Source organism: Prionailurus viverrinus, chromosome A2 (genome assembly GCF_022837055.1).
Source record: "Prionailurus viverrinus isolate Anna chromosome A2, UM_Priviv_1.0, whole genome shotgun sequence".
NCBI classification, from domain to species: Eukaryota; Metazoa; Chordata; class Mammalia; order Carnivora; family Felidae; genus Prionailurus; species Prionailurus viverrinus.
Genome location: NC_062562.1, coordinates 19,568,546 through 19,585,550, shown reverse-complemented (window position 1 = coordinate 19,585,550; position 17,005 = coordinate 19,568,546). Strand labels below are relative to the sequence as shown.

Sequence of the window (17,005 nt, the reverse complement as noted above, 5' to 3'; positions counted from 1 at the left end):
ACTAGCTCTCACATGTAAGGTTTGTTCAAAGCAGAGTACATATATTACCTTAAACCTCAAGGAAACTCTCTAAGGTAGGGACTATTCCCCTCATCTTTCAGATGAGGCACAGAAAGGTTAAATAACTTGATCAAAGTCACACACAGTGGAAGAGGTATGATTTGAACCTTAGCCATCTGGCTCCAGAATCCATGTTTTTAATTTCTGTGCTGTATTGCTTAGTTTCAACTGAAGATACTAGTAGATCTTATGGTATGTAATTCTAAACATTTTATGTCACAGCCCTTTGTGGCAAAGATAATTCTCAGAGTTTAAAGGGAAGGGTAGAAAAAGTAGAAATACTTTCGAGACTTACTGGGGAAAAATATACCAGAAAGGGCAAGAGTTTTTGCAGGTTGCTTAACTTTTAAGACTAGGAAGTATGGTTTTGTAGACATAAAGCATATAGGAGAGTTTGAGTTAGGACAGAGCATGACAGATACTGGAGAGTGTGAAAACCTTGTATTTGATTGTCGTTACAGTAGGTTAAAATATCAGTCTTAGAGTATTCAAAATGTGATTTTTCTTATTTCAAAAAGAAGGCATGAATAAAAAAAGACTATTGATACATGTAACAAATAACGTGGGTCACTCAAAATATGCTGAGCTAAAGAAACCAGTCGTAAAAATAGTGTAAACAATTCCATTTATATTAAATTCTAGTACAGGCAAAACTAATCTGTGATGATAGAAAGCAGATGAGTGATTGCTTGGGATATGGGTGGGAGCTTAGGAGTGGGGGTGGGGGGAAAATGTCACAGGCTGAAGTAAAAGCACTTAGGGCCCTGAAACAATTGTGAACTCTCTGAAGAGGAGAGAAGACCATGTGACTGAAGCTTATTAAACTGGAATGGAGAGTAGAAGTTAGAGATGCCAACAGAGGCTGGGTTAGTATAAGCCATGGTCATACTTGGATTTAATTGAGGTTATTGTGGTAAGTTGCTGGAAGTTGGAGAATGAATTGCCAAACATTGAAGCAAGAAGTTTGGAGAAAAGGCTGTCGCAGGTGGTTCAAGCATTTGATGATGGTGTTCTGGGCAGGGATAGGAATGGTCAAGATTTAAAGAAATGATTGAGGGTCGCTGGGTGGCTCAGTTGGTTAAGTGCCTGACTCTTGATTTTGGCTCAGGTTATGATCTCATGGTTCTTGAGTTTGAGCTCTGTGTCAGGCTCCATGCTGACAGTGTGGAACTTACTTGGGATCCTCTCTGCCCCTCCCCTTTTTGCACTCTTTCTGTCTCAAAATAAACAAAACTTAAAAAAAAAAAAAATGAAGTCAGGAGATACCTGTGTAGGTAGTGCCAAAAAGAATTGTTGTGGGAGTGAGGAGAAAGGGAAGGTTTTAATGATGACTCCTAGGTTTTTGGCTCCTTGAGGGGATGGTAGTCCAATTTTTTGAGACAGGCAAGTGGAGAGAAGAATGAATTTGGGAGTGGACATTGTTTTATTTAGATCTCTGTGTTCATTAGGAAAATATCTTTTTTCTCACTTTTTACTTTTATTTTACACTTTGTTGAATTGACTATAGTAGGTGGTGGTACATTTTTTTTTTTTTTTTTTTTTTGTATGCTTGTCTAGAGTTGACCCTGTCTTCCCTTTGTGCTAGGATGTCTGAATTGATTGAAAAAGAAACTGAAGAATATCGTAAGGGGGATCCAGACCCATTTGATGACCGACATCCTGGTGAGACCTGTGTTCTCTTAAGCCTGGTTCTAATTTTCTTACAAAAGAAGATAGCTTAATAGGAAAATTGAAATAGCATCTTTCATGCTAAGTTTTAAGACCATCTAATTGTTAAAATATTGCTGAAGGTGAGGTAGTAAGGAAAAATAAATTTTTAGAAAAATTGAAATTTTTGTAATATTTACATATCAAATAGAGGATAACTAAGGAGCTAAATTATGTAGGTGTACCTTATTGACTCCATTGATAGGATTACTTAGAGGAAAATGTTCTCCCTTTCTGACTTTTAACACAAAAGAGATTATTCTCTGTGCTTTAATTTTTCAAACAAGTTTGAAACAGTTATGAACTTGGATTCTTTGAAGGAATAAAAGGGATAATTACCATTTTACTATGAGGAAATGTAGTTGAATACAATAAGTGCCTTCCTTTTAGTTATGAAACGGATACTTGGAACCTTGAATAATAAATAGAGTTCTTGATGTCTGCTTTAGTATCTCAGCAGCTGAAGTATGCCATTTCATGTTAATTTGGTTTTATTTTGGGCTAATTAGAACTATGACAATTCAGTCTGCTTTGGCATAGAATTTGGTATGATACAGAACTATATGAGACTTGAGACTTTGCCATTTTATGTCTTCTCTAAGAGTACCAGTGGGAAAGCTTAAATCAAACTTTCTCTGTGTGAAGTGAGAAGCAGTCCTTTGTGGAAAAAAGAGATATTGTATGTGTGGAGAGAGATGAGAATGAGTGGGACTTATAAAAATAAGAACATTGTATATATACCTGAATGGTACAGGGTTTATTTCTATTTCCTAGACTTTTGTTCTCAAATATAAGTAAGCTAGGCATTTCAAATTGAGTGTCTAGTTATTTAAGTGATGTTACCTGTTGCTCTTGTCCTAGACATCCTCACTTGTGACTTTGGAGGACTATTCACCTATTTAACTCTTACCTTCAGTGAGGCAATCAGAGCATAAGTATAAATGTGAATGTGAGAGAAGAAACTAAGTTAACTTATGGGGTTATGAAAAGAATTAAAAGAGGGATGATCATGCTTAGTGACCTTGGAAAGGCCTTGGAAAGGATGAAATGGTATGAAGAAGGGAGAGACAGAATGATGATTGATACACTTTTCAGGAGAAAATTTTAAAGGCAGTTTTTTCCTCCCTACCTCTTATGTTATTAGGTATAATTTCTATTAATAAAAGTGAGGATGCCAGTTTTGTCATTTATTAAGAGAGAAAGGTAATCTGAGGTCTTCATCTAGTTTTTATGATACCATTCTGTAACTTTTCTTTTTGTGGTTTACCTTGGAATACTGATTATAGCTTGGTAGAAACTTCATAGCAGTGGCTCACATCTTCTCTTTATCCTAAATTGTATTTTGAGTTTGACTAAATTTGCCACTCTAATGATCTTAAAGGAAAATTAAAATAGATGGTATCTGTTTTAAAAACCAATAATTCTACCAATCATTAATTCTTTTACCTGTATTGAGTAGATTCTAGGTTCCTGGCCTTTCTTTCCCCAGGAGCTGAGAATTTAAGATGGCCAAACTTATCATATCTTTAGAGTTGGTATTACTTAGTGGGATTCCCTTCCTGTGCCTGCCCCCACAACCTGGAATATCATTACAGGTTTGAGGATGCATTTCTGCTACTTTTGGTATATAGTTGAAAAAGAGATTAGATTTGGAGTCTTATCTCCTCCAGGCCACCCATCAAAAGAAGTGCTTCCTACCTAAATCTGGCTGGGAAATCAGGGGTTTTCTTTCTCTTAGGCTCCTTTATGATTCTTTTTTAGACCTTGTGTACTCTTAGTAATGCTGGTCTGGGTCTACTGCACATTTATTTAGTTTGGCATGGCTGTGTAGGCAATGTGCTGGGAGATGGGAAAGTTAGAGAGCAGTGTCTCAAGTTTTTCTATTGTCACTTTTAATTTTAGAGAATGTTTCTTATGAAATCTGATTCATCAAAAAAGTTTTTCTTTGTTTCTGTTTATTTTTGCTGGCATTTTAATGGTACTTGTAATAACCCAGGTGCCTTTCCAGAGGTCTGAGTTGCTTGACTGGGATGACTTACTCATTCCTTTGTTTGTTCCTCCCCTCTTCTTTTGGTAGGTCGAGCTGATCCAGAGTGTATGCTGGGCCACTTGCTGAGAATACTCTTCAAGAATGATGATTTCATGAATGCAGTAGGTTTGCTTCTTACTTTTCTCCAGAGATTATCATCAGTGGATGCTATACCTTTATTGTTTGTAAATAGTTTGTTTTCTCTTGAGGTCTTGACAAAGTTGGGAATAGTGTGGGTAGATTTTGTTTGTTTGTTTGTTTGGTATTGGTTCAACAAGCTAAGAGTCGTCATGGATTTCTTTCTTACCAAAGTCCTGGTCGTGGCCAAGGTGTTTTCTCTTTGGTGTGTATTTTCATTGTTTGAATATGGCAAGGACTCCCAAGGCATCTGTACTCATCCTAGGGCAAGATGATTTTGAGTTTGGGAATATAGACGTTTTCTTGAATTTCTGAATAGAAAACTCAGAGTGATGTATGTATAAGGCATGATTCTGCACTGACACTGTGGTGTGTGCATTGGGCATGTGGAGGGAGACAAAACTACCTTCTCTAACTCAGGGCTGTTGAGAAATAAATGAGGTGGGGGGAATATATATATATAGCATTCACAGGGCCTGAGATAGTAATTATTCAGTAAGTTGTAATTGTTAGGTTTGTTTTTGGAGGCCAAATTGCATGATCCTTGAGAGTATGGGCTTTGGGGTCCATATTTTGGGTTTAAATGGAACTTCACTGTTCACTGGCAGTTTGATCTTGAGGCAACTTAAGCCTCTCCAAACTTCATTTTCTCCAAGCTTTATTTTCCTAATCTATAAAATAGGGATGATCTTCCCTTTAAAATATTTTTGTAACCTTTGAATGAAATGAGTCGTGAAAAGTGCCGTGCTCGCTTCGGCAGCACATATGCTAAAAAAAAAAAAAAAAGTGCTTAGCACAGAACTTGGTACATGAGGGCTCAGTAAGTACTATTATTATTATCTGTACTGTATTAACTATTATTCTCTGTATTGTATTAACTCCAATTTATTTCTTGATCACCAGTGTCTCTTCTCTGCTTTTCTGGAAATGTTGAGCTGTCCTCTGGATATCCCCACTTGGATATTCCCCACAGGCACCTTGAATTCCACCTGTCTAATTGTGTGCTGTATAGTCTGTTTCTCTTGTTCTCTAGCTCAGTAATGATGTCCTTGTCTAGCCAGCTAGACAACTTTATTTTTCCAAGTTCTCTTATTCAGTTAAACTTACAGGTCTTATCATTCCTTTTCATTTAACTTCATAAATCCCTCCATTTCTTTATGTCCTTGTTGCCAGACCTTAGTTAGCCACTACCATCTCTCTCTTGGTGATCGTAATAACCTCTTAACTGATTTCTCATCTTGTCTTGTTCTCTTCCAACCTATTCTTCACTTTATAGCCCAGAAATTTTTCTAAAATGCAAAAAGTGATCATGGCATCCTCTTGCTTGTAATCTATTAGTGGTTTCCCATTGGCCTCAAGATGAATTTTAAATTCCTCAGTTTATAAACCCAATCTCTCTGGCTTTTGTTCTTTTAATTTTAAATTCTTGCCCTTTGTCTCGCCTCTCCTCCCCACTCTTCCTTAGCTACTCCTACTTGTCCTTTACATTCTAGCTTGAAATCCCTCCCCCTCTAAGCCTTTCTCTGATTCCTCTGCAGGGGTTGTGTGACCTCCTACAGACTTCTGTAGCATCGTATACTCATGATATTTGTTTTTCCAACTGTCACTTCTGTTGGATTATGAACCCTTTGATGGTGGCACTACATCTTATTCACTGTTGTATACCCAGCACGGAATACAGTGCCACTTAGTAGTAGAGATTCAATAATATTTGAGTACTAGAAGGAAGTTTTATTAACGCATTTATATATGTTTATAATTTGTATATATTAAATGTATTTATAGTAGAAGTACAAAATTCAAGTTTTTCACTAACTATTGTCAAGAATCTGGAGGGGGTTGGTTGTCTTGCCCTGCTTTATCCTTCTGAAAAAGTGTATGTAAGAATAGGGGTTAAAAAAAGAATAGGGAGTGATTTCTTCCGGATACTCTTTTTTGAGAGAGAATGCATATGCCAAGGGGGGGAGTGGCAGAGGGTGAGGGAGAGAGAGAGGATCTTAAGCAGGCTCCATACCCAGCTTGGAGCCTGACATGGCCTCCATCTCAGGACCATGAGATCATGACCTGATTTGAAATCAGGAGTCAGATGCTTAACTGACTGACTGAACCACCCAGGCCCCCCTTCTTGATATTCTTTGAGCTTTAATTTCTGTGGTTGCTGATTTGTTCTTTTGGGAGGATTTGACATTAAAGCTGCAGAAGAAATATATGATCCCATCATGGCTCAGTGGGTTATAATAATTAAGGGTTTAATTAGTAATTGTTAGGTATAATCTTCTTAAATACCTCTTAGGGAAATGATGGGAATGTATTGAGTTTATTAGACTTCATTAATTTGCCTGGGTTGAATTTCAGATGAAAAGTATTCCTCTGTTTTTTTATAGCTGGTGAATGCATATGTGATGACAAGCCGAGAACCCCCTTTGAACACTGCAGCTTGCAGACTTCTATTGGACATCATGCCAGGGCTAGAAACTGCTGTTGTCTTTCAAGAAAAGGTACTTACTAAAAGGAAAAGTCATTTTATTTTTAAATTGAATGTTGATCTGTTTGATTTGTCTTTGTTAAGATAATTGTTACACATTTTTATAACAATAATGGTATAGAAATATAAGAAATCAATAAAAATATAAGAGTAATTGTTTTCATGAGTACTTACTGCTTAGGTGCTATAGTATATCTTAAGTCTTAAGATTGTATGTTAAAAAAAATTAAAAAAAAAATTTTTTTTTTTTAATGTTTATTTATTTTTGAGACAGAGAGAGACAGAGCATGAATGGGGGAGGGTCAGAGAGAGAGGGGGACACAGAATCTGAAGCAGGCTCCAGGTTCTGAGCTGTCAGCACAGAGCCCGACGCGGGGCTCGAACTCATGGACCGTGAGATCATGACCTGAGCCGAAGTCGGACGCTTAACCAACTGAGCCACCCAGGCGCCCCCCAAATTTTTTTTTTTATGTTTATTTTGAGAGAGATAGAACACAAGTCTGGGAGGGGCAGAGGGAGAGGGAGACACAGAATCTGTAACAGTCTCCAGACACTGAGCTGTCAGCAGAGCCTGACGTGGGGCTTGAACCATGAACCGTGACATCATGACCTGAGCCAAAGCCAGATGCTTAACTGACTGAGCCATCCAGGCGCCCTGGTTAAGATTGTATGTTTTTAGAATGGATTTATGATATTATCCAAACTCTTATTCTTCATGAGTTGTCTTCCTTAGTGAGGAAGGACTTTTCTACTTTGAGGAAACCCATTCTATTCTTGTGTTATTTATTTATTTTTTTTAATTTTTTGGGGGTAGTATTTAATATTTCGTTAATATTTGAAGATCTGTTTTGTGCTGTGTCTTATGGTGGGTGTTGATAATACTTTTGTCAGCAAGATGGAAGATTTCACATAATGTATTTGGGAGGGCACATACAAATAAACTGATAATTTCAAATAAGGATAAGTACCATGAAGACCAGAAAGTGGTAATTTGATAGTGACTGTGATAGTGAGTGTGTGTGTATACTTCAAATGTCAAAAATTTGTTGCTCTATTTTTAGAATACAGATATTTTGTTCTCAGCATTAAGAATTTGCAGTGTGAATTGGGTATGTCACATAATTTTCTTTTTCTCAAAGATATTAATATTTAATGTTCTGAAATAATCTGGAGGTCTTAGTGTAGTTAAATGTAGAAACCAAATGAAAGATCTGGAAATAGATTTTCATTTAACTTTTTTAAAAGTTTATTTTTCTTTTTTTGAGCGAGAGAGTGTGTGTGCAAGCGGGGAGAGGCAGAGAGAGGGAGAGAGAATCCCAAGTAGGCTCTGTGCTGACAACTCTGATATGGGGCTTGAATTCACAAATGGTGAGATCATGACCTGAGCCAGATCAAGAGTTGGACACTTAACTGACTGAGCCACTCAAGTTCCCCATCATTTAACTTTTAAGGAAATTGTTACGCAATTGTATCACGTAAGGTATCTTAGAGAATAGCATTGTAATTAATGTTGTAATTTGCACATTGTATACAGACAAGTTTTAAAAATCTCCAATTAGTTATGATTGTGGGAGACCAAAAACATCTATATACTTGTCAGAAATATTTTAATATGCATTTTTTATTAAATGTTTATTTATTTTGAGAGAGAGAGCATGTGCGTGACCAGGGGAGGGGCAGAGAGGAAGAGGGAGAGAGAGAATCCCAAGCAGTCTCCGAGCTGTAAGCACAGAGCCTGAGTGGGGGTGGGGGTGGGGCTCGGGCTCGATCCCACAAACTATGAGATTGACCTGAGCTGAAAGCAAGAGTTGGGCACTTAACCAGCTGAGCCATCTAGCCGCCCCTTAATATGTATTCTTTTGAAAACCAAGATGACAAATGAAGCATTTATACCAGTGTATTAGTATATGCAAGATTTGTAGAAGACTATAGATGATTTTACTGTGCTTTGTAAAAGTGTCCTGGTTGTCATTGTAGGAAAGTCATCTCTGGTTCTTTGTAGTTGCATCATTGTATATTTAGAATGAAGTAAATACCCTTTGGATGTCAGAAACACTGAGGGATTTTTTTGAGTAATAAAATTTGTTTCATAATAACTCATTTCTGGTGAGAGAAGTGAATTATTAAAGCAAAATCATATGTTAGATAGGAAATAACATAGCTTTGAATCCAGTGTCCTAGAGCACAGATTACAAACTTCTTTGAGATTGTGAGGCCTTAATGTTGGATTACATGATGATCTTTATCCTTCAGAAGTATCCTATGCAAATTTTTTGGTGTGAATCAATATTTTACTTTAAAATACAATTATAACTTGTAAATTAATGAGTTAGAGATCATTATTTTTGGAAAGATGGGCTACTGGTATTTTACAAAGCTCTGGTTCAGACTCTGCTTTACAGCAGTATTTCTTAAACTTTGTGAACTGTAGTAACATGTTTTTACATTGCAACCCAGTACATACAGTAAGTATATGAAAAAGAAGTTTTTTGAACACTGTTTACTCTTTGTGTGATACATTCTGATATTTCACTAAATTGATTCTATTTTAGCCACTATTTTTTTTTTTTAAAGTTGCTTATTTGTACTTTCAGAGATAGTGAAATAGCTTTACATTTTATTTACAATTATTTGACTGTAGCTTTCTTCATTATATTAAGCGTGTTACAGAACTGAGCACTTTAATATTATTTATGTAATAGGTTTTTTTTTTTTTTTTAACATTTATTCATTTTTTTGAGAGACAGAGAGACAGCACAAGCAGGGGAGGGGCAGAGAGAGGGGGAGACACAGAATCTGAAGCAGGCTCCAGGCTTCGAGCTGTCAGCACAGAGCCCGATGTGGGGCTTGAACTCATGAAATGCAAGATCATGACCTGAGCCGAAGTTGGATGCTCAACCGACTGAGCCACCCAGGCGCCCTGTTTTTTCTTTTCTTTTAAGAGAGAGCTCATGTGAGGTCGTGTACACATGCAGGCAGGGAAGAGACAGAGGGAGAGGGAAAGAGAATCTTAAACAGGCTCCATGCTCAGTGTGGAGCCCAATGTGGGGCCTGATACCGTGATCCTGGGATCATGACCCGAGCCAAAATCAAGAGTTGAATGTTCAACCCACTGAGCTACCAAGGTGTTCCTGTACTAGGTTTTTCCTATGGTTAAGTTTGTCAGTGTTAAGTCAGGTCAGGACTTTTAGGGACTTTTTAAAAAAAATTTTAAATTTTTATTAAAACATTTTTTTTAATGTTTGTTTTTGAGAGAGAGACAACGCAAGCATGGGAGGGGCAGAGAGAGAAGGGGAGACACAGAATCCGAAGCAGGCTTCAGGCTCTGAGCTGTTAGCACAGAGCCTGATGCAGGGTTTGGACCCATGGACCACTAGATCATGACCCGAGCTGAAGTTGGATGATTAATGGACTGAGCCACCCAGGTGCCTCTAGGGACTTATTTTTTAAGTATTGTTTTGATGTTTTTCTCTTTGAGGTTGTCCTTAAATTATTGGAGGTGGGAGGGATAAAATCAGAGAGACTGAGATCTCAGAAAGTATAATCTGTAAGTGAGTGTTTCTCAGATTTTATATTCTGGAACATTAAGATTCCTCTAAAATGTTAATAGGTGCTTTATGAAAAAAGTGTACATGAGATCATTTAATAGGTGGATGGCTACCATTTATTAAGTGCTAGCTAGCCCTGTGCTAAGCATTTGTTTTGCATCATGTATTAATCGTCACAGCATCCTGTGAGGTAGGAAGAAAACCATGAATATATGACCTTTCAGAAGCTGAGAGGGAAAAAAATGGTTTTAAGAAAGAAGGGAGGAGACCCAGATCTATCCAGGATAACTTGGAAACTTTCCTATTGCATGCACACACAGATTCCAGGTAAATTGCAATAAACTCTTAGAGAAATCCCTAGGTGCCAGAGGTAACTGTAAAAACAAAGTGGTAGTTGAGGACAGGAGATAAAACCTTGGCTGAACAGTTGGAACTGGGACCTCGACCCCTGTGTAAAACCAGTACTCCCAAAGGACCTTCAGTGAAACAGTGCAAAAGAGAAGTATCTGCCTACTGCCATGGAAGATGACTGGTTTCTCAGTCTGTGACTCCACTCTGATGGCAGGGGGTGAGGGTGTGGGGTAGGGGTGGATAAATCTCTGAGACACCCTGGGCACAACCTTTATTTTGGTGTATGTTTGAAATTTCTGCCATATGAATAGGAACCCCAAAGTCAAGAAATTAACAAAATAATTGTCCTGAACTAACCATATTCCTTGAGTGTCTGACAAAAGCAAATGTAAAATTACTCTTGGGGGAAGCTCTCATAATCCAGGCTATAATGGATTTCAGAGAACAGCAATTTCCAGGTGAAGTGAGTTCACAAAAACATTACAAAATACACCAGGAAATAATTTTTCAGGATTAGGAATTAACAATAAAAATAGAAGAATCAAATAGAACAGATATCTGAAAGATATTAGGAAGTCCCTTTTAAATGACTGGATGTGTTTTCTTTTTGGATTTTTCATTACTAGTGTATAGAAATGCAACTGATGGGGCACCTGGGTGGCTCATTTGGTTGAGTGTCCGACTTCGGCTCAGGGATCTCACGGCTTGTGGATTCGAGCCCCATGTTGGACTTTGTGCTGACGGCTCATAGCCTGGAGCCTGCTTTGGATTCTGTGTCTCCCTCTCTCTCTGCCCCTCCTCTGCTCATGCTCTCTCAAAAATAAACATTAAAAAAAAAGAGAAATGTAACTGATTTTGTATGCTGTAACTTTGTTGAATTCATTTATTCTAACATTGTGTGTGGAATCTTAGAAGTTTTGTACATAAAATATCATGTCATCTGTGAATAGAGATAATTTTATTTCTTCTTTTCCAACATAAATGCCTTTAATTTCTTTTTCTTGTCCAGTTCTGGCTACAACTTACTATGTTGAATAGAAATGGTGAAAGCAGACATCTTTGTCTTGTTCGTTTTTTTCTAAAATTGTTTTTAGTGCTTATTTTTGAGAGAGAGCATGTGTGCACTCATGAGCAGGGGAAGGGCAGAGAGAGAGGGAGACAGAATCTGAAGCAGGCTCCAGGCTCTGAGCTGTCAGCACAGAGCTGGACACCCATGGACCTCAGCCAAAGTCGGATGCTTAATCAGCTGAACCACTCAGGCGCCTCTGTCTTGTTCTTGATGTTAGGGAGAAAGTCTGTTACTCTTTTTGATTGTTGAGTATAATGTTGAGTGTGTGGATTTTTCATAACTGGCTTTTATGATATTAAGGAGGTTTCCTTCTATTCCTAATTTATTAAGTATTTTAATGAAAGTGTGTTGATTTTTGGCAGATTCTTTTTGTATCAGTTGAGATGGTCAGATGGTTTTCCATTAATTCACAGTAATTTCATACTCATTTTATTGTGTGTAGTTTGGTGTACTAGATTGATTTTTGTATGTTGAACTATACTTGCATTCCTGGATAAATCCATTCATTGATCATGGTGTATAATCCTTTTAGTGTGCTGCTGTGGTATTTTATTGAGGTTTTTTTGTATCAGTATTCATAAGGGATATTGTTCTATAGTTTTCTTATAGTGTCTTTGGCATCAGGATAACGCTGGCCTCATGGAATGGGTTTGAAGTGTTCCTTTATTTTTTGGAAGAGTTTGAGAAAGATTGGTATTCTTTAAATGTTTAGTGTCCAATTCACCAATGAATTCATCTGGTCCTGAGTTTTTCTATTTTGGGAGATTTTTGATGACTGATTCAGTCTCCTTACTACTTAGGTCTTAATCAGTTTTTCTTTATGAATCAGTTTTGGTAGATTGTGTATCTAGGAATTTGTCCATTTTGTCATTTTACCTAAGTTATTCATTTTGTTGGTATATAATTGTTTATAGTGTTTTATATGTTTTTTTTATTTCTGCAAGATTGGTAGTAAGATTGGTACAAACTTTTGTTTGTATTTTTAAATTTTATTTGTTTTTTAAGTTTGTTTATTTTGAGGAAGAGAGAGAAAGAGAGTGGGAGGAGCAGAGAGAGAGGGAGAGAGAGAATCCTAAGCAGGCTCTACACTGTCAGCACAGAGCCTGATGTGGGGCTTGAACTCCTGAACCTTGAGATCATGACCTGAGCTGAAACTTAAGAGTTGGATGCCTAACTGTCTGAGCCACCCAGCCATTCCTCTCTTTCAGTTTTGAGAGTAATGTGAGTCTTTTTTATTTTTATTTTTTAAATTTCTTTGGGTCTTGTTCAAGATTTGTCAATATTGTTGGATCTTTTCAAAGAAACAACTTTTGGTTTCATTTTCTGTATTTTTCTATTTGCTGTTTTACTTAATCTTCACTCTAATCTTTATTACCTGCTTCTATTACCTTTGGGTTTTGTTTGCTCTTTTTCTAGTTCCTTAAAGTGTACAGTTAGGTTATGAGGGATTAGAGATCCATTTTTTTTTAATTGTATGTATGTTTGCAGCCATGAATTTCCCTCTTAGCAATGCTTGTGACACCTCCCACAAATTTTGGTATGCATTCATTTCAAGGTATTTCTAATTTCCCTGTGACTTCTTTGCCCCCTGGGTTATTTAAAAGTGTATTAATTTCCACATATGAATTATCCAGTTTTCCTTAGGTTGTTGATTTCTTATTTAATTTCATTGTGATTGGAAAAAATTCTTTGTAAGAGTTTATTCTTCTTAATTTATTAACCCTGTTGTTGCCTAACATGGTCTATCCTGGAAAATGATCCATGTATACTTAAGAAGAATGTATATTCTGGTCTTGTTGGGTGGAGTATTCTCTGTGTGTCTGTTAGGTGTAATTGGTTTATAGTGTTCAACTCTTATGTTTCCTTACTGATCTTATGTTTGGTTGTTCTATCTATTATTGAAAGTGGGGGTACAGAGTTTCTGTTTGGGATAATAAGTTTTGGAAAAACATAGTGGTGATGGTTATGCAACATTGCAAATGTACTTAATCACACTGAATTGTACACTTAAGAATGGTTTAAAAGGTTCAAAATTATTGGATATGTAAAAAAAAAAAAAAAAAAATCTAAATTCTTAACGAAAGTCCAAGACCATGGGAGAAAAAATGGCCATTTGGGAAAGGAAACAGAGAGCTAGTGTGTATAAAGTTTACAGTTATTGAATTTAAAAACATAGTAGATGAATTAGAGTGAAGTTTAGACACAGCTGAAGATAGAACCGTGATACCATGATCTGAGCTGAAACAAAGAGTCAGACACTTAACCGACTGAGCCACCTAGGCACTTCTCATGTCAATATATTTTTTTTGAAAAAGTTTTTTAATGTTTTCATTAATTTTTTTTTGAGAGAGAGAGAGAGAGAAAATGAACAGGGGAGGGACAGAGCGAGAGAGAGGGAGACACAGAATCTGAAGCAGTCTCCAGGTTCTGAGCTGTCAGCACAGAGCTGGATACGGGTCTTGAACTCACCAGCTGTGGGATCATGACCTGAGCCAAAGTTGAAGCTCAACTGACTGAGTCACCCAGGAACCCCTCATGTCAACTGACTGAGTCACCCAGGAACCCCTCATGTCAATATTTTAAAACAAAATTTCTCAGCATGTGTTTTTCAGAGTGTTAATTTTTTGAAAAGAGGTTAAAATGTTTAGAAATATATGGGATAATGACTCCATGACCTTAGGGAAGAATTTAAGATACAAAGTGCACAAAATTTATTTTTTTTAATTATTTTTAAAAATTTTTTTAAAGTTTTATTTATTTATTTATTTTTGAGAGAGAGACAGAGAGAGTGAGTGGGGGAGGGGCAGAGAGAGGGAGAGAGAGAGAATCCCAAGCAGGCTCTGTGCTGTCAGCACAGAGCCCGACGCAGGGCTCGAACTCATACACTGTGAGATCATGACCTGAGCCGAAACCAAGAGTCGGACTCTTAACCGACTGAGCCACCCAGGCGCCCCAAAGTGCACAAAATTTAAAAGAAAATACTGTTGAGTATGATTACATAAAAATTATGAACTTGTGTTTATCATAAAACACTTGTAAAAGCTGTGTATTTCACAGAAATGGAAGCCTAAATGGTCAACAGGAATGAAAAAATGCTGAACCTCATTAATAATGATGAATTCAAATTATATGCAGTGCTGTTTTTATACCCACCAGACTACAGAAGGTGAAAAGTATGACTGTGGTCAAGTGTTGACAGAGATGTAGAAAAAAAGTATTCACTGTTGGTGGAAATGTGAATTGTTGCAGTCACTTTGGAAAATAGCCTGGCATTCTCTGGTAAAGTTGAGCATGCACACATCCTACATCCATGATGCAGTAGGTTTTTTTGTTTTTGTTTTTTTTTAATTATTTTTGAGAAAGAGAGAGTGTGCACATGTGAGGGAGGGGCAGAGATAGAGGAGGATAGAGGATTCGAAACTGCCTCTGTGCTGACAGTAGATAGCCTGATGCAGGGCTCGAACTCACAGACTGTGAGATCATGACCTGAGCCGAAGTTGGACACTTAATCAACTGAGCCACCCAGGCGCCCCTGTTTAGTAGTTTATTTATTTTTTTTAATGTTTATTTACTTTTGAGAGAGAGAGAGAGAGAGAGAGAGAGAGAGAGAGACAGTGCAAGCAGGGGAGGGGCAGAGAGAGAGGAAGACATAGAATCTGAAGCAGGCTGCAGGTTCTGTGCTGTTAGCACTTGGTGTTCGAACTCACGAACTGTGAGATCATGACCTAAGCTGGAGTCAGATGCTTAACTGACTCAGCCACCCAGGTGCCCCCTGATTTAGTAGTTCTGATCCTAGATGTCTGCTCTGTGGATAGCTATGGATAGACTTGCACAAAAATAGTTGGTTTTTTTCTGTTTTTTTTTTTTTTTTTTTTTTTTAGTTTTTTATTTAAAGATTTTTTTTATGTTTATTTTTGAGAGTGAGAGAGAGCACGAGTAGGGGAGGGGCAGAGAGAGAGGGAGACACAGAATCTGAAGCAGGCTCCAGACTCTGAGCTGTCAGCACAGAGCCCTCTTGTGGGGCTCAGACTCACAGAGTTGTGGTTTTTAAGCCAACAAAATAGCAGCAAAATATGGAGGTGAAGAACATCTGGAGGTCAACTGCCTGGGATCAGACCCCAGCTTTCACTTAATGTTACTTCACCTTATTGTGACTCAGTTTCCTTTTCAGTAAATACTTACCTAATCATGTAAGGTTGATAGAAGTTAATAAGTAATTGTGTCTAAAGTCTGTCTTATGTTGAATGCTATTTGTGACAATTACATGTAATAATATAGGTGAATGTAAAGAACATAATGGTGAATAATAACTTGCAGAAAAATGCAGTATCATGTGGTTTATACAGTTCAAAGCATATAACTTTAACATGTTTAATGAGAAAATTGTTAAAATTTAGTAACATGGGTACCTTTTGGGAAGAGAGGACACAGGTGGTATAAGGAGGAACACATGGAAGATCTCTATCAAGTAGATCATGGGTGATTTTCATTTTCTTTGGACTATACGTGTTTTTTTAATTAAAAAATTGTTTTTAACGTTTTATTTATTTTTGAGAGAGAGAGACAGAGCGCGCGTGTCGAGAAGGAGCAGAGAGAGAGGGAGACACAGAATCCAAAGCAGGCTCCAGGCTCTGAGCTATCAGCACAGAGCCCGATGCGGGGCTCAAACCCACAAACCATGAGATCATGACCTGAGCTGAAGTCAGGTGCTTAACTGACTGAGCCACTCGGTTGCCCCTGGAGTATGCATGTTTATGTGTACTATTTCATAATAAAAACTAGTGAAAAATGAGTTTGGGATATGTGGCGTTAAGTACTTTGATGGATAACTTCTCATTAGTAATGTTAATTGTGCATTGTGAACTTCAAAGAATATAGAAGTTTTAGTGCTTCCCACTTGGTCATGGAATATTTTGGGTCTCAAACATCTAAGGTAAGACTGTTATGTGATTATTGATCTTTAGCTTGAATGTCAGTGGCTAGATAGGAATCTATTTCACAGATGCACAGATACTTTAATCCACTTAGACACTTTACTTGCATTTTTAAATTTATGAGCAGCATTGAAATATCTTAAGAGATTCTTTCATAAGACTAAAATCTTTGCTTATGTCTTTAATTATGAAAATGGTCTTTGCTGAATTGTACTATTTCATTTCCTTTACTATAGGAGGGAATTGTTGAGAATCTTTTCAAATGGGCCCGAGAGGCTGATCAGCCATTGAGGACGTATTCTACTGGACTGTTAGGAGGTGCTATGGAGAATCAAGACATTGCTGCCAACTATAGGGATGAGAATTCACAGCTGGTAAGGACTGTGTTAGAATTTTTGTATAAGGTGGGAGAGTATTCACAAGTTCTTTCCTTACTACCTGAACTTGAAAAGGTAGATCTTATTCATTATATGGTACTGGAATATAGCTATAATTTTGACATTTCAAGATAACTTTTTTTTTTTTTTTTAAGTCTGTGTATTCTGAGAGAAAGAGCGAGCTGGGGAGGGGCAGAGAGGGAGAGAGAGAATCCCATGCGGGCTCTGTGCTGTCTGTGCAGAGCCCGATGTGGGGCTTGATCTCACAGACTGTGAGATCATGACCTGAGCCAAGATCAAGAGTTGG

At 37.4% G+C, this 17,005-nt stretch overlaps 1 protein-coding gene across 8 annotated transcripts in view; it reads left to right on the top strand.

Moving 5' to 3' along the window:
* DCAF1 (DDB1 and CUL4 associated factor 1) overlaps nucleotides 1-17,005 on the top strand; it is an 88,354-nt gene that overhangs the window by 20,735 nt on the left and 50,614 nt on the right. For all 8 annotated transcript variants that reach the window (XR_007146740.1, XM_047832213.1, XM_047832223.1 and 5 more), the window contains exons 3-6: nucleotides 1,646-1,722; nucleotides 3,845-3,918; nucleotides 6,319-6,432; nucleotides 16,558-16,695. Coding sequence is in view for 7 of the 8 variants with exons in the window: in XM_047832213.1 (XP_047688169.1) it covers nucleotides 1,646-1,722; nucleotides 3,845-3,918; nucleotides 6,319-6,432; nucleotides 16,558-16,695 (403 nt within the window). In the remaining variant the exon portion in view is untranslated. The remainder of the gene's footprint in view (nucleotides 1-1,645; nucleotides 1,723-3,844; nucleotides 3,919-6,318; nucleotides 6,433-16,557; nucleotides 16,696-17,005) is intronic.